General features: G+C 37.6%; 1 protein-coding gene across 2 annotated transcripts in view; it reads right to left on the bottom strand.

Moving 5' to 3' along the window:
- Window positions 1-22,349, bottom strand: part of REC114 (REC114 meiotic recombination protein) — a 103,078-nt gene that overhangs the window by 16,440 nt on the left and 64,289 nt on the right. For both annotated transcript variants that reach the window (XM_012748220.3, XM_076004540.1), the window contains exon 3: window positions 559-642. In XM_012748220.3, the coding sequence (XP_012603674.1) occupies window positions 559-642 (84 nt within the window). The remainder of the gene's footprint in view (window positions 1-558; window positions 643-22,349) is intronic.

Here is a 22,349-nt window from a genome sequence, read left to right as displayed (position 1 = left end):
TTTGTATCTTTCACCTAAATTTCAACATCTACTCAGTGAATATTAACAGATTGGTTTTCATAGTTATAGTTGAAGAAAAATAATCCAGGTGATTAGTCTGCATGTTTCTTTGATGAGGATCATTCTTTATGTTTAGTACAGCTAGAGAGCAAATGAAGGGGAATTTCACTTAATATTAAAAAGGGGAAAAATGAAAAGACATATTCAGTGAAGCATTTGAAAATACACACCTTTTAAAAGATCTAAATAGTGAGACAAACGATGTGCTTCGGGGTGGAGCAGTTTGTGCTTGGGGGGTGGAGGACGGTTGTACAACGCCATTAGACACCTATTGACAAATCAGTCAAAGCCCTGTCCTGCTCACGAGGCTTCTGCCTCTGTGCACTCCTTGTCTCAAGTTTTGCTCATAATACAAACCTTTTTTAAAGGATGTGTATTCTTCCCAGTACCATTTCACCTTCAAAGAGAAGCTCTCCCATCCCCCCACACACATAGGTGATAAGAAGAATATGATCATTAGCTTAAAAATATTTGGCTACGCAGCCAACTTTATCTTGCCTTTATCGTTGTTCCAAACAACAGACAGTCCATGCGTCTTACAATCTTCAACCAGTTCTTGCTACCAATGAGTGAAAACCCTTCCTGGAACAAAATAATGGCAAAATTAGCAACAGAAACAGAAAGAGACATGAAGAATAGCCATGGTGCAGCTGCTTCCTGTTAAAAAGCTGTATCTTTATTTACTCTGTAGATTAAGCACAATAGAAATGACTCAATAGCACCAGTTGCCAAGGCTGGCCCTTACACTAAATCCCCATGTCCTGGTGCTCTTCCTACAGGATCAGCAGTAACAGTCAACCAACCTTTTTCTCTTCCTAATCTTTTCATATTGAAAGTCAATAAAATAGTAAATGTCCATAGTCATAATTGCTATACAATTCATTCATTTATCTCTAGAATTTGCCAAAATATAACTATATATTCCCAAAAAACAAAGGTTTCATTATCCTAATTTATCAGCTTTTCTGGCACATCTCTAACTATATAGTGAGGTTTCTTTTCATAAGAATCTCAATTTCAGATTCCTATGAATGGGAAAACTTGAAGCAATTTGTTTTTGGACACAGAATGTTTAGTTCTTTATTTCCATCTGAAAAAACAAACCAGTTTGAGTTAGAATGAGTTTAGCACATGGTAATACTAATCCGGGGAACTGATTGACTGACAGCATGCAAAAACTGCATGCAAACTGCCTTTCTGCCCTCCTCTCTGGGCAGGCTGCCAGAGTAACTGGAGAATTCCCTAACTCTTGGAAAATAGAAGCAAATGTAGTTCCTATTCAATCTAACCCTTACAAAATCCCTCTTCCGAAATCTGAATATGATGAAAGTTGCAGCTTCCTAGAAATTTACATTCTGGGAAAACAGTATGGGTTAATTCACTTATGTTTTCATTTTTTAAAAACATCAATTATAAAATGCTGAGTCTATGCATTTTATCATAGCAGATTTTCTTTAGGTTTTTTTTTAATGGAAGAGAAAGTTAGGCAAACCATTTTGTGATTTAGTCTTAAAACTCAGAATTAGCAGAAAGAAATGTGTTAATTATTATATCCAAGAAAATATAAGTAATTGTAGTTTCAAATGGCGGTATATGGGGAATGTGGCATTCACACACACTGCTGCTGGGAGTGCAAATTGGTACGAGGCTTATGAAAGGCAATTTGGCAATATCAAGATTACAAATGCATTTACCCTTTGGCCCTGCAATCCCCATGCTGGGAATTCATTTACAGCTCAACCTGCACACATATGAAGTGATGCATGTACAAGGTTAAGCATTTCTGTATTATTTTTAACAGTAGAAGATTAGAAACCACTCAAGCATATATCAAACATAGACTGGTTAAATAAATTATGGTAATCTACACAATGGAATATGATACAGCTGCAAAAAGTAACAAATGCTCTGTATCAGCACTGTCCAGTAGAAACAGAATTTGAGCCACATATGTGACTTAAAATTTTCTAGTATCCCTTCAAAAACCAAAAACATTGATGGAATTCACTTTAATATTTTATTTAACCTAATATGTTAAAAACATTTCAACATATAAACAATGTAAGACATTATTGAGATAGTTTAAATTTTATTTTGTACTAAGTCTTTGAAATCTGGTGTGTGTTTTACACTTAAGCCACATCTCAATTTGAATGTTGTATTTCAATGGTTAAAGTGAAATCCAGTCCTACCAAAACAATAAAGTTGAGTTTAATAGGAAAATATTTTATACTCCTTTCATTTTTAAAGCTAAATTTAAATTAAATAAAATTTAAAATTCTACTTTTTGTTGCACCAGCTACATTTCAAGTGCTCCATAGCCACATGTGGTTAGTAGTGACCTTCTTGGACAGTGTAGCTCTATATAAACTTACCTCTAAGGTGTATTATTAAGCAAAAAGCAAGCTATTGAACAATGTCCATAATATGCTACTTTTTATATAAGAAAGGGAGGGAACATAATAATGTATATTCTTATTTGCTTATGTTTACATGAAGAACTGAAAGGACCAATACACAAGAGGCTAATAACGTGATCTGCAGGGAGTGGGAGTATAAACATACAGGCAGGGTGGGCAGAAGAGCTTTCACAACATGTGCCTTTTTATATTGTCCTGATCTCTGAACTATGTAAGCCTTTTATGCCTGTATACGGGAACGTCTGTGCCGACACGGATACCCATTCCAATATGGCACGAACTTAAGAAAGAGGCAGAAGCCGGACCTGGGAGAGGTGTGGTCTTCCTCTCTGACAGCACCTCTTCATTGAGACAATTTATATGGCTCTTTGTCAATTTGTCCAAACCATTTTGCCCTAGAACTTCTATATCTCTTCCCTCTGCCACCTCCTCCTGACTTTTTTTGTCTAATTAACCTCTAATCATTGTTCATGTCACACCTAACCTCAACTAGGTCACCCTGTTATACTTTCCCTTAATATTCTACCTTCTTCCATAGTGTGTCTCCTAGTGTGTGTGTGTGTCTGTGTGTATGTAGTGATTATTATTATTTTTTTTTTTGATGCAGAGTCTCGCTTTGTTGCCCAGGCTAGAGTGAGTGCCGTGGCATCAGCCTAGCTCACAGCAATCTCAATCTCCTGGGCTCAAGCGATCCTCCTGCCTCAGCCTCCCGAGTAGCTGGGACTACAGGCATGCACCACCATGCCCGGCTAATTTTTTCTATATATATTAGTTGGTCAATTAATTTCTTTCTATTTATAGTAGAGACGAGGTCTCGCTCTTGCTCAGGCTGGTTTTGAACTCCTGACCTCCAGCAATCCTCCCGCCTTGGCCTCCCAGAGTGCTAGGATTACAGGCGTGAGCCACTGCGCCCGGCCTGTATGTAGTGATTATTTTCTCAAGGCCTATTTTTTTACTAGACTATAAGCATCTCGAGGGAGGGCAGGGACTAAGTTTGTTTTGTTCACTATGAATATATAGCACCTATTGTAGTGTTTGACACTGGAAGGTGCTTCCATAAATTTTACTGAGTGAATGAATAAAAGAATGAAACACTTTATTAAAATTAATTAATTAAAAGAAAATTTCTCTAGGTGTGGTTGCACACGCCTGTAATCCTAGCACTTTTGGAGGCTGAGGCAGGAGGATTGCTTGAGGGCAGGAGTTGGAGGCTGCAGTGAGCCGTGATGATGCCAAGGCACTCTAGCCTGGGTGACAGAGCAAGACCCTGTCTCAAAAAAAAAAAAAAAAAAATATATATATATACACACGTATATATATATATATACACACACATATATATATTTCATGCCAGTATCATTTCTTGAAAGCAATGAGGACCACAAATCTATTACCTGTCCAATGATATAGAGCACCTTACTTTTATTTGATTTATACTAATCTTGGTCAAAATTCAGAAAGAGCTCTTTCATCCTAATGCTGAGATTTAGTAAAGAGGCCTGCATACCTAACCCCTTATTATTCATAAGTTCCCAGATTTCAATCATTGATCTGCCTTTCTGTGGAAATCCACCAATAGGAATCTCCCTAAGCCTTATCCATCTGGCAAATTCAGTTTAGCTCAACGCATGGCTCTTCTATGTAGCCTTTTCTGACCTTCTCATAGGTAAGTGACCTGCTCTGTGCTCCCACGGTGCGTTGTGCTTGGGGCCACTATCCACGAAGCTAGCATCACTGAGCTCCTACTGTGGCCAGTAGGGGTTTAAAAAAAAAACAGACAGAATCTGCCTAAGAAGAGGGGGGAGAATGTAAGAATTACCCAGGCAGCTTCTCCCATTGGTGTTTGGGATACTGTTCTGCCATCCAGTCAAGAATCACTGCCCTCAGAAGCCAGTTAACTGCTAAGTCTGTCATGTTGCTTGGAAGTGCTGAGGTAGAAAATGGTTGAGAACTGATAGTATGGGGTGGCAAGGAAAAGAATGGAGACCTCCAGGAAATACCAGATTTACCATCAGACAAAACAGGAGCTGACACCAGGAACTAACTTCCAGGATAGAGCAGTGTGGCCACAAGAGGGCTGAGAGTTGCAAGTAGGGAATAGCCAGCATGCCAGGTGATGCCCAGGGACAGGGTGGAAACAAGGCTGACAAGTCTGGGGGCACCCAGCAGTGCGAGGGACCGTGCCCTGCCCTGTCTGCATGCCTGGCGCCCTCCCCTTGGTCTCTTTCGGGCTCCCACCTTGCTGCAAGCTCCATGACAGCAAGAGTTGGCTTTCTTCGCATCCAGAATGTCTGCTGAAGGAAAAAGAAGAGTGCCAAACTCTGGTACATGGTTGACACCCCCATTTCCTCCGATCAGCCTCCCTGAAGGGCACTGGCCAGAATGCCACATGATGCCAAGGCGGGCATCCCATTACACTTTATATAAAGAGAGCCTGAAGCTTCAGTTTGCATCCATTATAAATTATGAAATGTGTTCCTAGATTTTAGTTATCCACGCTCTCCTTGGCCCCTTTTACCATATGCAATGATGAGCTGCCATCAAGGAAAGGGAGAAAAGGACTAAAATAAAACAGAAAGATTTAGTGTACATAATCGGAAGTCCAAGGATGGTGAGAACAACTCTCTACGCCCTTACTCTATTGAGTCTGTTTGACTCTGTCATTGAGCTGGTTTCTTTAGAATCTCAGACACCTCTCAGCTCTGACTTCACCTAGCAGGGAAGCAAGCCAGCCAGGCAGATAGCATGGGGATCACTGGCATTTAGCTGGGTACATTAACTTAAAAGCCTTCCAGTTATGATTTCATAAAAGTTGTGAGGAAAACAGCACTTTACTTTTATAGAAATGACAATTATAAATGTTCACACCTGCTATAAAACCCTGATTCAGAGGAAAATAGCATAGGAGAATAAGGATGCAAAAATAACTTGATGACTAACCATTTGACAATCCACCTTGTCCCCAGGCCCAGAGAACCAAAAGGGCTTCTTGATAAATGTGAGAAGGTGTTTTGGTGCCAGGTGATTTATTTAAAAATTAGATCCTGGCTTAAGCTTCAGGGTTGTGTTTCTGACTCACTTTCCCAGAGCTCAGGGTTTGTAATGTTCAAATTGCACTGAAAACTGGGGGGAAAAAAAGCTGCTACAAAATATGAAGAAAACAATGTGAAGAGGTAAGAAAGCAAGCAAGAGAATTGAGATTTTTAAAACTAAAATTTTAATAGTCATAACCAATTATTAGATATTAAGCTAATAAAGGGAGCAATAAGGTAGATAAAAATAATTTATAGCTTATTTGAGGATTAGATTTTGGTCTTAGATTTGATATGGATATTTCTGCTATATTCAGAAATACACAACATTGTGCTTGGAGAAGAAATAGTTGTCTTTACTGGGGAGGACCTAACTCACAGTTTGCTTGAAGATAAATAAACAATATCATGTCTCAGATTGAGACAGCTCAAAATAAGATGCCCATTTAATAACTTACTTTATTTTGGAGTTATATTTTTCCTATTCATAAGAGATAGTTTGGTTCCACACTGAACCACAGGATGTTTGGGAGGAGTAAGGTAAATAAAAATTAATAAATAATTCACCATCTAGAAATCATGATATGCTATGAAAAGTCACTGTTTGTTCCAAAAGTATTTATTAAGGATCTATTATGTGCCAGAACACTAAGGATAAAAGTCAAGTGGTCCTTGCCCTCAAGGATTTTTTTGATTTCTGGGGGAAGCTAAACAAATGGCTAGTAACAGTAACAATCAATGTGGTAAGTTCCATGTTTCCCCAGAGCACAGAAAAGAGGCATCAGAGCACTAAGCCCAGAGAAAATGGCCTTTGACCTATTTTTAAAGAACTTTTATTTTGAAATAATTGATTTATTTTTAACTCTGTAGTGTGAATTTTCAAACATATACAAAAGTAGAGAAAATAGTAAAATAGTATGACAAACCATTCATCATGTACTCATGTTCCACTTCCCATAATTTCTGTAATGTGGCCAATCTCACTTCACTCACACCCACACTCCACACTCAGTAACCCCCACTCCCCAGATTATTCTGAAGCACATCTTGATATCTGTAAATATTTCAGAATGAATCTCTAAAAAAGCTAAGGACTCTTTTTTAAAACATAACCACAAAACCATTATCACACCTTTAAAAATTAACAATTCCTTAATGTCAAAAATCTTTGTGGTTTACATTTCTCTGATTATCTTGGGGTTTCTTTACATTGTTTTATTTTTTGAAAAGAGATCCAAATAAGGTCCACATATTGTGATACTTGATTGATATGTCTCTTAAGTCTCTTTTAAACTGTTGATCCTTCCTTTCATCTCTTTTTTTTCCTTGCAGTTTTTTGTTGAAGAAACTGGGTCATCAGTCCTCTAGATCAGGGGTCGACAATTTTTTTCTGTAAGGCCAGTGAGTAACTCTTTCAGGCATGGTGGACTGTAGGCTCTGATACACCTACTCAACCCTGCCCTGGCGTGAAAGCAGCCACAGACAGTGAACAAACGAGCATGGCTGTCTTCCAACAAAATTTTTATTTAGGAACACTGAAATTAGACTTTCATATAATTTTCACATCTCACAAAATAATATTCTTCTTGTGAATTTTTTCAAACATTTGAAAATGTAAAAACTATTCTTAGCTCAAAAGCTATACAAAAGCAGGCAATGGGCCAGATATGTGCCATGGGCCATTGTTTGCCAACTCCTGCCCTAGAGTTACCCTCACTAAATTTTGTTATTATATTTCCATGATGTCTTTTTAATATGTACCTCTGTCTCTTGTAATTCTTGCAAAGTGGTAGTCAGATTAAAAAACTTGATCAGATTCAGGCTGGATTTTTCCCCCTCAGATTTGTAACACTGTTTCCTAGGTTGTGTGTGATTCCATAGGAAGTATAATGTCTTTTTTTCCTTTTTTTGTGCAGTTAGCAGCCATTGGTGATCACTGCTTATTAGATTAATTCATCAGGGGCTGAAAAATGATATTTTTATTTTTTTTATTTTTTAAAGAGACAGGGTCTTGTTCTGTCTCCTGGGCTGGAGTGCAGTGGTGCGATCACAGCTCATTGCAACCTCAAACTCCTAGGCTTAAACGATCCTTCTGCCTCAGCCTCTTGAGCAGATAAGATTACAGGTGTGTGCCACCATGCTGGGCTAATTTATTTTATTTTTTGTAGAGATGGGGTCTTGAACTCCTAGCCTCAAGCAGTCCTCCCACCTTAGCCTCCCAAAGTGCTGGGATTACAGGTATGAGCAACTACACCCAGCCTAATTTTTTTTCATTCTTTCTTCATTTATGAGCTAGAATACGTCTAGAGAGAAGAACTTGGCCTTATCAATTATTTTATTACTCTAGGTAAAAATAAGAAAGGCAGCATAAATGCTTGCTTCACTTCCTGTGTTTGCCAGCATTACAAATAATGAGGTGGTTTCCTAGTATCCTCCAAAGATGATGATAAGAGTTTTTAAGTATCATTTGAAACTCACAAATTTAAATATATTTCATGTTTCAAACTGCTGTAGTTATTGATCCTTAAATTATCTCTCCTTGGCTAGTGAAGACCTTTGCAAGTTGACTCCTGAGTCCTGACACAACCTTAGTCATCTCAAGGTGTCAAGGTCTCAGAAGCTGCTTTCCTCTGTCCTTCCTGCACAGATCGAATGGTAGATCTACTTGTATCGCTTTAAGGTGTCTCCATATTGCTTTTTGCAATTTTCGCAAGCTACACATCCGATAAAGGGCTGATAACTAGAATCTATTTAGAACTCAGGAAAATCAGCAAGAAAAAATCAAACGACCCTATCAAAAAGTGATCAAAGGACATGAACAGAAATTTTTCAAAAGAAGACAGAATAATGGCCAACAAACATATGAAAAAATGCTCAACATCTGTAATCATCAGGGAAATGCAAATCAAAACTGCAATGAGATATCATTTATCTCCAGTAAGAATGGCCTTTATCAAAAAGTCCCCAAATAATAAATGCTGGCATGGATGTAGAGAGATAAGAACACTCATATACTGCTGGTGGGACTGCAAACTAGTTCAACCTCTGTGGAAAGCAATACGGAGATATCTTAAATACCTCTTCAAGAAAACCCTGGATAAGTAGTTCCTTTTGGTCTTTGCCATTGTTGCTTTATGCGAAATGGTGGGATACCCACCCCCATCTTTCCTAGATGTATGGTTCACATGGTTATTTTATCATTGTCCTAATTATCATTACTGAGAATATTGGCATCTGGGATATTGTATGCCATGCCAGAACGGTTCCCTGCTCACCTTTGCTTAGCCACTCCTAACACTTAGGCTTATCAAGGATGCCATCTTTTGGTGTTGTGACTTTAGCCACCCTTCTATCCCTCCTTCGTCATAGGGCCTAGAATGGCATGACAGCACAGTAGTCAAACTATCTCAAAGTATTGCAACTGGGGGAAATCTGTCTAATTGTTGGATTTGCCAGCATCTCTCCAAATCCAACCAAGACAAACATCTGCCATCCATGACCCCTGTTACTAACTTTTTAGACATCTCTGATGTGACCACCCACTTAAATCCTCCTCTGTCCTTAACTACTTTTCAAGTTCAATTGGTCACCCATCAAGATACCCCTACCCCACGTTTTGACTGGTCCCAACTCCTCAAGATTGGTAGAAAACAGTGTGGTCCACTGGACCACCTCACTCCCTAGCTTACTGGACTAACAGATGTAACCAGGATGGGACAGGGAGTCCAGTTAAAGGGTTGTCGACTTTATGCCAACAGGTAAGGCACCTAAATTTCCATGTAGACAAACTTTAGAAAGCTTGTGAATATTGTGACGCTTGGTTTGATTTTGTGCCAAACTCCCTATGAATGAATCCATAAATGAATATACCCTTGGAGCCATTACAGGTACACCCCTGAGATATACATTTGTGTGTGGGATGGGGTTGGCCCCCCTCCATCGCTGGGGGGGCACTCTTGTATAGACAGCTTGCACATAGAAGGCTCTTGCCTGCTAGGTCATTTTATAACTCCTTTTACTATCCTCTCTAACATTAAAATCCCTACCCTCTGCCCCACGGACTTAAAAGAGCGTTGTCAGGAGGATGCCTGGTGGCAAAGCTTACTGGGAATACTAGTCCCTAGTTATAGAGTATATACCAACAGAGACATGGTTAGAAACTGGTCTGCAATTGTAGGACTGATTGTGGAAGAAACTGCAAAAAGCCCTAGGGCTCAAAAAAGTTCCCTCAACTTGCTAGCCCAGGTAGTCCTAGATAATTGGCTGGTGCTAGATTTCCTGTTGGCTAAACAAAGGAGAGTCTGTGCAGTATTAAACAGTACCTGCTGTGTCTATGTAAATACCTCAGGAGATATTGTAACCTGAATAGAAAAAAATTCCCAACAAGCTGTATGGCTATAGCAGGGCTCTACCAGTGACCCTCACACCTGATTGGTTTTTGAGAATATTCACTTGGATTCCCTAAAACTTCAGATCAGCTCTATAGGGACTCTTGAAGTTAGGACTCTCACTCCCCATTCTATGGCTCACTATCTATCTTATAGTCCACTGTTCACTTTAAGTACTATGCTAAGGCTCTAAATGAGGGTACTAACGTTCCTGTCATGCAAACCTTAGGCCCGAAACCAAGTACCTGTGACTATTTGTAGATGACTGCAGGACAGGTTCGTTCCTCTTACCCTGGGCTCAGCCCCAACTATGCCCTTCGTCAGCAAGAAGAAGCCAAATCGGTGGTCTGCTCTTTCCCTTCTCATTTGCCCATACCTCAGGAATGAGGTTGGGTAAAAGCCCAGGGAGTAACTGAAACCACTCTTTACAAATTAATAAAGTAGTGCAAGGCGAGAACTAAGGTTAAGGGCCTAAAACTCTGCAAAGGCACAGGATTAGCTAAAAGTAATGATAATGACCAGCCACTGTCCCTTTGTTTGCTTTCTCATAATATCTACTGAGGAGTCACATAGCCGATAGTGATAAAGATTCCTAACTTTCCCTGTAAGTAACATCACCCTTGTGAAACATAAGGCTAGTTTTTGAGATATCTTCCATGTCTTGCATTCCAAGACCAGTGGCCCATCCCAAGGAATTGTCTCAACTGGTATTGCAACCCCCACCCAAGAACTGACCCAGCTAAGAAGACAATGTCTACACTTCTATGGTTCTGTCCTGAACCCACCCAATTAGCAGACACAATTGCCAAGCCTTTTGCCCAGGAAACTGTCTTTAAAAACCCTTACTCCCAAATTTCTGGGGAGATGAATTTGAGAAATTCATCCCATCTCCTCTCACGGTGCCTATGATATTAAATCCTTTCTCTGCTGCAACACTTGCTGTCTCAGTATATTGGCTTCCTCTTGGGCTGTGGACAGTGAACCTGGTTGGGTGGTAACACTAGAATCTGCAGGGCAGAGTACCCCAAAAAAGATGACTACACAGAGGAAGAGCTTCAGAAACCTACAAAGGGGCTCCTTGAATCTTGGGCTAAATAGCAATAGTACATATGCAGAACGAAATCCCACAAGATTGAGCAAGAACAACTTCTAGAAAAATAAGAATCACCAGGAAGTATAAGCCTAACAGTCCCAGAATTCCACAGCTCTTGGGGATGGTTTAAGTTACAACTACTACAGTAGAGAAACTTCACTGAATACAGAGGACATTCAGTAGAAAACACACCTTAGGAGTATTCCTAAATTTGTCCCAGGGTAAAGGCTACTCTAGACCCAAGAGATTAAAAATAAGATTCAGAAGGGTGAGAGTGATTACAAATAACTTAATTACTTGCCTGAAAAAAATTCAACACTCTTTAAAGAATATAAGAACCAGCATTCAGCAATATAAAAGTCACAATATCTGACATATGATAAAAAATTACTAGACATATGAAAAACCAGCAAATGATTAAAGCCTCAAGAAAAATGAGTCAATAGAAACAAGCTCAGAAATATGAGAGAAAATAATTAGCAGAAAAAAGTATTAAAAAACTATTTCATAAATATGCTCAAAGCATTAAAAAATGAACATAAATAAGGAAAGAAATGGAAAATATAAAATAACCAAAGATAATAAAATTATAAAGATGAGAAATATGATATCTGAAATTAGAAAATATAATCTACACAAAGGAGGGAAAAGTACTAGAAAGAATATGAGTATATAATAAAAAGGAATTTTCTTCCTTATATCTTAATTTCTATAATAGATACTAGACTTTTTCCAAAACAATATGAATATACTCTACACTACTGAACTGTACTCTTAAAAATGGTTAAGACGGGCCGGCACAGTGGCTCACGCCTGTAATCCTAGCTCTCTGGGAGGCCGAGGCGGACGGATTGCTTGAGGTCAGGAGTTCGAAACCAGCCTGAGCAAGAGCGAGACACCCGTCTCTACTATAAATAGAAAGCAATTAATTGTCCAACTAATATATATAGAAAAAACATTAGGCATGGTGACGCATGCCTGTAGTCCCAGCTCCTCGTGAGGCTGAGGTAGAAGGATCACTTGAGCCCAGGAGTTTGAGGTTGCTGTGAGCTAGGCTGATGCCATGGCACTCACTCTAGCCTGGGCAACAAAGCAAAACTCTGTCTCAAAAAAAAAAAAAAAAAAAGATTAAGGTGGTAAATTTTATGTTATGTATATATTGCCACAACTTTTAAAAATCTGCCATAAAATAAAATGCTAGTCAACTTACAAAATATCCTTAAAAACAAAGTAGATACTCTCAAGTTGTCTTATCAGAGTAAATGCCAATAAAAGATACAGTGAGGAAAAAAGATAATAGACTTTTAAAAGCAAAATGTATTGTGGGGTTTATAACATATTCAGAAGTAAAATATATGATGACAGCACAAAGGAAGAGAATGGGCAAATGGAAGTACACTATTGTAAGTTTCGTACCTTACACCAGAAGTGGCATATTTGAAGATAGGCTGTGATGCATTAAAGATGCACACGGCAAACCCTACAGCAACCATGCTGGGCAGGGATAAAGACAGAGTAGCCAATAGTGAAGATGAAATGGAATCCTACAAAACACTGGATTAATCCAAAAGGAAGTAGGAAAAGGGGGAAAAGAAACAAAAAACAGATGTGATAAACAGAAAACAAAAAGCAAGATGGTAGATTTAAGTTCACACAGAAATAATGCTAAATGCAAATGGTCCAAACACTCTAAATAAAAAGCAGAGATTGTCAGCATAGATTTAATAAGCAAGATCTGACTATATTTTGTAATAAGGAATTAACTTTGAATGTAATAGATAAGTTAAAAAAACAAAAGGATAGAAAAAGATATGCTATTTAAACATTAATCATAAGAAAACTAGAGTGGCTACATCAATATCACATATATATGGGAGCAAAGATTATTACCAGAGATGAAGAGAAACATGTCCTTATGATAAAGGGTTAAATTCATCAAGAATACATAATAATTCTAAATGTGCATGTACCCAATAGCAGATATTCAAAATACATGAAGCAAAAACTGACAGAACTGAAAGAAAAAATAAATCCACAATTATAATTACAAACATCAAAACTCCTCTTTCTGCAATTAATAGAACAGAGAGACTGAGTATCAGGTAGGAGTATAGAACACAACACTATCCACCAACTTGACCAAATTAACATTCATGGAATACTCAACATTAGCAGCAGATTATACATTATTTTCAATTGTTCATAAGACAAACATAAAGATGGGCCATACACAAGGCCATAAAATAAATTTGGTTTTATGAAAATGGAAATAATATAGGTTTTTAAAAGAAGATTGAAATAGAGTAGGCTTTCTGAGCACGATAGAATTAAATTAGAAAAAAATTACATAAATATAACCAGGAAATCCTCAAGTATTTAGAAATTAAATAACAATTTTATTTATTTTTATAGGTTTAGTTTATTTGCTATTTTTAAAATCAATGTCATATATGTTGAACACCTACTATGTGAGAAATACATACATTTTATCCTGTTTGCCTCCACCTTTTTATTATGTGCTCATTCTGTAAGAATCTCTGCTAGAAGGTTGGTCTCCCTGTTGGTCGCACTGTGCTCAGATGTAACACTTTTCGTTTGGATCCAGAGCAACAATGAAGCTGAAAATATTTCCAGTCCTTACATTTTTTTCAACATGAGGCAGAGTCTGAGCACATGCTCCAGCCAGCTGCTCCCTGCTCTTCCCCACCTGTGTGTGTGTCTCTGGGAGATTTATGCACCTCATAAACACTGACAACTCACACTGAAGGCCATGTGGACAGCCGTACACCAGGCACTGTCCTTCCCTGTTTGATCCCACTCTCCAGTCCAAAGTGTCACACCATCTTAGAGAAGGTTGGCCCCCCCACAAAACAAAGTTATGCTATCATTATGTCTCTAGACCCAGAATAGTGCCCAGCATGTGGCAGAATAATTCTTGAATCAAACGTGGTACATCCACAAAAACATGCTGTTTACTTGTTTATCCCTTTTCTTTCTTTTTTATTTATTTCAGAATATTACAGGGGTACAAACGCTTTGGTCACATAAATTGCCTTAGTGCTGCCCAAGTCAAAGCTATGAGCATGCCCATCCCCCAGACAGTGTGCACTGCACCCATCAGTTGTGAATTTACCCATCCCTGTCTCCCCCCTTCCACCTACCCAATCGCCATTGAATGTTACTTCCATATGTGCACATAAGTGTTGATCGATTAGTACCAACTTAATGGTGAGTACATGTGGTGCTTGTTTTTCCATTCTTGTGATACTAAGCTTAGAAGAATGGGCACCACCTCCATCCAGGATAATACAAGAGGTATTAGTTCCCCATTTTTTTATGGCTGAGTAAGTACTCCATAGTATACCTATACCACATTTTATTCATCCACTCATGTATTGATGGGCACTTGGATTGTTTTCACATTTGCAATTATGAATTGTGCTGCTATAAATATGAACATTGGAATGCAGATGTCTTTTTTATAGAATGTCTTTTTTTCCTTTGGGTAAATAACCTGTAGTGGGATTGCTGGATCAAATTGTAGTTCTACGTTTAGTTCTTGGTATCTCCATACTACTTTCCAAAGAGGTTGTACTAGTTTACAGTCCTACCAGCAGTGTATGACTGTTCCTATCTCTCCACATCCACAGCAGCATTTGTTGTTTTGGGACTTTTTGATAAAAGCCATTCTCACTGGAATGAAGTGATCTCATTGTGGTTTTGATTTGCATTTCCCTGATGATTAGAGATGTTGAGCATTTTTTCATATGTTTGTGTTCATATTCTTTGCTCACTTTTTAACAGGGTTGTTTTATTTTTTTCTTGCTGATTTGGCTGAGTTCTTTATAGATTCTAGTTATCAAGCCTTTATTGGATGTATAGCATGCAAATATTTTCTCCCATTCTGTATGTTGTCCATTTGCTCTCATGATAGTTTCCTTGGCTGTACAGAGGCTTTTTAATTTGATCAAGTCCCATTTATTTATTTTTGTTGTTAATGTGATTGCTTTGGGGTCTTCTTCATAGATTCTTTGCCTAGGCCAATGTCTATAAGAGTTTTTCCAATATTTTCTTTTAGAATTCTTAAGTTTTATGCATTAGGTTTAAGTCTGTTATCCATTGTTTGCTGATTTGTATGAGAGGTGTGGATCCTGTTTCAGTCTTCAGTCACATGTATGTGGCTATCCAATTTTCCCAGCACCATTTATTGAATAGGGAGTCTTTTCCCCAGTGTATGGTTTTGTCTGCTTTGTCTAAAATCAGATGGCTATATGAGGATGGTTTTATATCTGGGTTCTTTGCTCTGTTCCACCGGTCTATGTCTCTGTTCTTGTGCCAGTACCATGATGTTTTGGTGACTATAGCCTTGTAGTATAGCTTGAAGTCTGGTAAATTGATGCCTCCTGATTTGTTCTTTTTGCTTAAGATTGCTTTTGCTATTCAGGGTCTTCTCTGGTTTCATACGAAGCATAGAAGTATTCTTTATAGATTTGCGAAAAATGATGTTGGTATTTTAATAGGAATTGTATTGAATCTGGAGATCACTTTGGGTAGTACGGACATTTTATCAATGTTGATTCTGCTGATTCATAAACATGGTATGGTTTTCCATCTGTTTATGTCCTCTGCTATTTCCTTCCTCAGTGTTTCATAGTTCTCCCTGTAGAAGTCTTTCACCTCCTTAGTTAAATATATTCCTAGGTGTTTCATTTTCTTTGTTGCTATTGTGAAAAGTATTAGTCTTTGATCTGGTTCTCAACTTGACTATTGGCGTATATGAATACTACTGATTTGTATACACTGATTTTGTAACCTGAGACTTTGCTGAATTTATTTATCAGTTCCAGTAGACTCTTGGCTCATTCTTTCAGGTTTTCTAGAGATAAGATCATATCATCAGCAAAAAGTGATAGTTTGACCTGTTCTGACCCCATTTGGACACCCTTGAATTCCTTCTCTTGTGTGATTGGGTTGGCTAGGACTTCCAGCACTATACTGAATAGAAGTGGTGATAGAGGGCAACAGTCTTGTCTGGTTTCAGTTCTAAGCAGGAATGCCTTCAATTTTTTCCTGGTCAGTGTGATGTTTGCTGTGGGTTTGCTGTATAGGGCTTTTAACATTTTTATGTAAGTCCCCTGTATGCCTATTTTGTTAAGCATTCTTATCATATAAGGGTGCTGAATTTTGTTAAATGCATTTTCTGGCATCTATTGAGAGGATCATATGGTCTTTGTTTTTACTTCTATTTATGAGGTGAATTACATGTATAGATTTGCATATGTTGACCTATCCCTGCATCTCTGGGATGAAGCCCAATAATCTTGATGGATTATTTTTTGATGAGCAGCTGAATTTGGTTTGCTAGGATTTTACTGAGAATTTCTGCATCTATATTCATAAGAGATACTGGTCTGCAGTTTTCTTTTTGTTGAATCCTTTCTTGGCTTTGGTATCAAGGTGATATTAGCTTTGTAAAACATGTTGGGGAGGATTCCTTCCTTCTCAATGTTATGGAATAATTTCTGCAGGATAGGTACGAGTTCTTCTTTGTAGGTCTGGTAAAATTCGGATGTGAAACCATCTGGCCCGGGACTTTGTTTTCGAAGATTTTTATATTGCTGCTTCAATTTCAGTACTTGATATTGGTTTGTTCAGGAATTCTATTTCTTCCTCATAGAGCCTAGGGAAGCTGTATGTTTCTAAGAATTTGTCCATTTACTCCACATTTTCAAGTTTATATGCATAGAGTTTTTTGTAGTATTCATAGATAACACTTTGTATTTCTATGGTATCAGTTGTAATTTCTCCTTTTTCATTCCTGATTGAGCTTATTGGAGTCTTTTCTGTTCCGCCTCTGGTTAATCTAGCAAGAGGCATGTAAATTTTGTTTACCTTTTCAAATAATGAACTTTTTGTTTCATTAATCTTCTAGACAGTTCTTTTGTTATCAATTTTATTTAGTTCTACTCTGATCTTTGTTATGTGTTTTCATCTGACGAATTTGGGATTGGTTTGCTTATCCTTTTCTAGTTCCTTGAGATGATTCATTAGATTGTTGATTTGTGATCTTTCTGTCTTTTGGATTTAGGCATTTATGACTATGAATTTTCCTCTCAGGACTGCTTTAGCTGTATTCCACAGATTTTTTTATTTTGATAACTTCTGTCCCCTTTATCATTTATTTCAAATAATCTTTTGATTCCCATCTTAATTTTCTCCTTGACCTATCATTCAGCAGTAGGTTGTTAAGTTTCCATGACTTTGTGTAGAGATGAGTGTTTCTGTTGGAGTTGATTTCTAATTTTATTCCACTGTGGTCTGAGAAGATGCATGGTATAATTTATGTTTTTTAAAATATTTTGAGACATGTTTTGTGGCCTAGGATGTTGTCAACCGTAGAGAATGTCCCATGAGTTGATGAGAAGAATGTATATTCCGTGGTTTCTGGGTAGAATGTTCTGTAAATGCCTATTAGGCCCATTTGTTTTAGAGCTCTGTTTAAGTCCATTGTTTCTTTATTTTCTGTTTGGAGGATCTGTACTGTTCTGTCAGAGAGGTGTTGAAGTCCTTGGCTATTATGGTGCTGGTATTTATCTTTTTATTTAGATCAAGTAGGATTTGCTTTATGAATCTGGGTACACCTGAGTTGGATGTGTAAATATTTAGAATTGTTATGTCTTCTTGAGTTCTTCCCTTTACCATTATATAATGACAGTCTTTGTCTTTCATTACTTTTGTTGAAGACTATGTTATCTGATATGACAACTGCTACATCAGCTTTCTTTTGATTTCCATTGTTTTCCATCTCTTTGCTTTGAGTCTGAATGAGTCCTTGTGGGTTAGATGTGTTTCCTGGAGACAGCAGATACTTGGCTTGTATTTTTTTTTTTTTTTTTTTTTTTTGCCATTTGGTCCACCTATGTATCTTCAGTGGGAGTTCAAGACATTCACATTTATTGAAAGAATTGATAGGTGGGATGGATGTCTGTTCATCCTGTGGAGTAGGACTTTGTTGCTTTGTTTTATCTCTTGAGCCATTGTGGTATCTGGGCTTTGACCTTTAGCTTTTGGGTGATTTTACACTGGCAGGTGTCTACTGTGCTGGTCTATGTATAATGCAGTTCTAAGTACTTCCTGCAGGGCAGGTTTTGTCTTGACAAACTCCCTCAGCACTTGCTTGTCTGAGGAAGTCTTTCTTTCCCCCTCATATATGAAACTTAGTTTTGCAGGATACAAAATTGTAGGCTGGCCATTATTCTGTTTGAGAAGACTGAGAATGAGGTCCTAATACCTTCTGGCTTGTAAGGTCTCAGTTGAGAAGTCTGCAGTTAGTCTGGTGGGTTTTCCTTTGTAAGTTAGCTGCTGCTTTTGCCTTATGGCTATTAGGAGTGCCTCTTTCATGTTTATTTTGGCCAGTCTGATGACTATGTGTTGTGGTGTGTTCCTCTTTGTGATAAATCTCTCAGGAGTCCTTTGAACTTTTTGTACCTGGATATGTAGTTTTCTAGCAAGGCCAGGGAAATTTTCCTCAATTATTTCCTCAAATAGGTTTTCCAACTCCTGTGTGTTTTCTTCTTCACCCTCAGGGATGATTATGATTCTTATGTTAGGCCTTTTTACATAATCCCATATTTCTTGTAAGGTATGCTCATTCCTCTTATTTCTCTGCTGTATCTCTTTGACTTGTTTAATTCAGAGATGTTGTCTTCAAGCTCTGAGACACTTTCTTTTGCCTGATCTAACCTATTCTTAAGGCTTTCCACTGTGTTTTGTAACTCCTTGAATGAATTTATTTCCAAAAGTTCTGTTTGATTTTTCTTTAATAATCCAATTTCTTTAGTGAATTTTTCATTCACAACCTGCATTGTTTTAGTGGTTTGTGTTGGGTTTCCATTTTATCTTGTATTTTATTGAGCTGCCTTACAATCCATGTTCGAAATTCTTCATCTGTCATTTCAATATTCTGATTTTTGTTGGTATCCATTTCTAGAGAGCTGGTGGTCCCCTTTAGGGGTGTCCTTTCACTCTAATTCTTCATACTTTCAGAGTTCTTTCACTGATTCCTTCTCATCTGGAACAACTGTTGCTCCTTACTTTTGTTTAGATAATGACACATCCACTTTAATCTCTGAGTCAGTAGGTGGTGCTTGTGGGTGAGAATCAATCACACCCTGTATGGTTGAGTCTGCAGAAATCAAAGTGCATCCTCTGCCTCTGGGCAAAGCTACCAGGGAGAGACTAATGTGGCCCCATTCAACCAGAAAGTCTGTGTGTGGAGGCAGGGCTGTCTGAGACACACAATCTGGCAGTCTATAGCAGGCCTCGCTCCTTTTCACTCTCCCTTATTCTGCAGTTTCTCCCAGGACACTCATGCATTGGTGATCAATGGGTAAAATGTTACAACCAGTTAGGAAAACAGTTTGGCAATTTCTCATGAAGTTAATAATATACCTACAATACTACCCAGCAATTTAACTCTTAGGTATTTACCTACGGGAAATGAAAATATATGTCCATACAAAAATTTGGATACTAATATTTATAACAGTTTTTTTTATTCTTAATAGCCTCAAACTAGAAATAACTCAAATATCCATGAACATTTAAATGGATAAACAATTTGTGGTTTACCCATGCAGTGGAATACAATACAGCAATTAGAGAGAATAAACTACAGATCTAACCAATAACATGGGTGAATCTCAAAAATGTACTGACTGAAAAAAGCCAGACACAAAAGAATTCATACCATACAATTCAGATTTATGAAACTCTACAAAATACAAAATTTATCTATACTAACAGAAAGCAGATTGTTGTCTAGGGTTGGGTTTGGGGGATATTTATAGAGAAGGGACACCCTTTTAAGAGTAATAAAATGTTCCACATATTGATTGTGGTGGTGGTGGTGGTGACCAATACACCTTTCATTGTATGTAAGTTATACCTTAATAACTTAATAAAGTTAAGTTAATAACTTAATAAAGATGAAAAAAAAAGGGGAGGGGAGACTGTGTCCCAGAATTTTGTCCCAGAATCCTACACTGGCTTTTGAAAGACAAGTATAAACTATTGGGTAAAGAAACAGGTGGTACAATACATGTGAAGGCAGAGGTGCAAGAAACAACATCACATAACTGGGAAAATGCAAAACCAATCCATATATGGCTGAAGGAATGTGTTTCTACATGACAGTGTAAAGAGAGAAGGCTGGAGAAATAGGTAGACTCTTTGAAAAGGGCCTTTTCTGATAGGCTAAAAGTTTGTATCCATGAAAATGATCACATTATTTTTCTACTTTCTATGTGGTAGAATACACTGATTGATTTTTATTTTATTTTATTTTTTTATTTATTTATTTTTTTTTTTTGAGACAGAGTCACACTTTGTTGCCCAGGCTAGAGTGAGTGCCGTGGCATCAGCCTGGCTCACAGCAACCTCAATCTCCGGGGCTCAGCGATCCTACTGCCTCAGCCTCCCAAGTAGCTGGGACTACAGGCATGCACCACCATGCCCGGCTAATTTTTTAGTTGGTCAATTAATTTATTTCTATTTTTGGTAGAGACGGGGTCTCGCTCAGGCTGGTTTCGAACTCCTGACCTTGAGCAATCCGCCCGCCTCGGCCTCCCAAAGTGCTAGGATTACAGGCGTGAGCCACCGCGCCCGGCCCGATTGATTTTTAAATATCAAGCTACCCTAACATACTTGAAATAAACCCACTTTGCTGTAACATACTAACATTTTTATGTATTCAATTTGCTAAGACCTGTATTATGTTAAAGATTTTTGCATCAAGAAAAAAGATCAGTAAGAGGAACTGGACTGTAATTTTCCTGTCTTTCAAATTCTTCTTGTATTTTCTTTCTTATAACAAGAGTTAGGAACTATTCTCTTTCTCTGTTGTCTAGAAGAGTTTGTGCAAGATTGGTGGTGTTTCTTCCTTAAATATCTGAAATATTCACAGAGAAGTTATATGGACCTGAGATTTTCTTTGTGGGAAGTTTTTAAATAATGGAATCAGTTTCTTTAATAGACATTGTATTATTTAGATTTTCTATCACTTCTTCTGTTAGCTTTGCTAAGTTGTATTTTTCAAGAAATTTGTGCATTTCATCCAAACAATCATATTAAAGATGGGAAAAATATCATCTTTTATCTCTTTAATGTCTGTAGGCTCTACAGTCATATCCCCCCTTTTACTCTTAATATTATATTTTCTCTATTTTATAAACTTAGTCTTTGTAAAAGTTCATCAATTTTACTAATCTTTTCAGGCCACCAATATTGGGCTTTCATGATTTTTTCCATTCCACATTTGCTTTATAATTCACTGATTTTTTTTCCTCTTTATTTTGTTCTCTTGTTTTCCTTAGATTTGATTTGTTGTTCTTTTAAAACTTTTTTGTAGAGATGGGATCTCACTATGTTGCCTAGGCTGGTCGCAAACTCTTGGCCTTAAGAAACCCTCCTGCCCTGGCCTCCCAAAGTGCTGGGATTACAAGAGTGAGCCATTATGCCCAAATACTTTTTCCATCTCTTTGAGATAAAAGTTTAAATCCTTGATTTTTAATCTTTCATATTTTCTAATATGCTTTTATAACTACAGAGTTTCCTCTAAGCAGAGCTTATGCTAACAAATATTCAATTTTAGTACATATACAATGTGCACTTGAAAAGAATGTGAATTCTATCATTCTTGAGTATAGTGTTCTGTATATCGATTAGATCAAGATTAATTGTTTTGTTTCATCTTTTATATACTTACTGATATTGTCTACTCTTCTATTTCTATTGAAAGAGGTGTGTTAAGGTCTCCCACTAGGGTTGTAGAGTTGTCTATTCTTTAAGTACTTTTTAAACTTTTTTTATTTCAAAAATTAATTAAGGGGGTACAAGTATCTTTGTTATAAGGATATCTTACATAATGCTGAAGTCATGGCTTTCAGTGTGCCAATCACCAGAATGGTATTCATTATACCCGATAAGTAAGTTTTTATTCCCTACCCAACCTCCCCCTGTCTTGGTTTCTCGTCTCCTTTATATTGCTTTGTGCACATGTGTACCCATCTATTAGTGAGAACATATGGTGTTTGGTTTTTCATTCATGAGAAACTTCACTTAGGGTGATGTTCTCCAGTTCCCTCCATGTTGCTGCGAATGACATAATTTCATTCCTTTTTATGCATGAGTAGTAGTCCATGGTATATATACACAACATTTTCTTTACACACTCATGAATTGAAGGGCACTTAGGTTGATTTGACATCTTTGCAGTTGTGAATTGTGCTATAATAAATTTAAGTGCAGCTGTCTTTTTGATAAAATGACTTCATTTCCTTTGGGTGGATACCCAGCA

This window comes from Microcebus murinus, chromosome 6 (genome assembly GCF_040939455.1).
Source record: "Microcebus murinus isolate Inina chromosome 6, M.murinus_Inina_mat1.0, whole genome shotgun sequence".
NCBI lineage: Eukaryota > Metazoa > Chordata > Mammalia > Primates > Cheirogaleidae > Microcebus > Microcebus murinus.
Note: the sequence above shows the minus strand (reverse complement) of the source record. Positions and strands in the feature narration are given on the sequence as shown.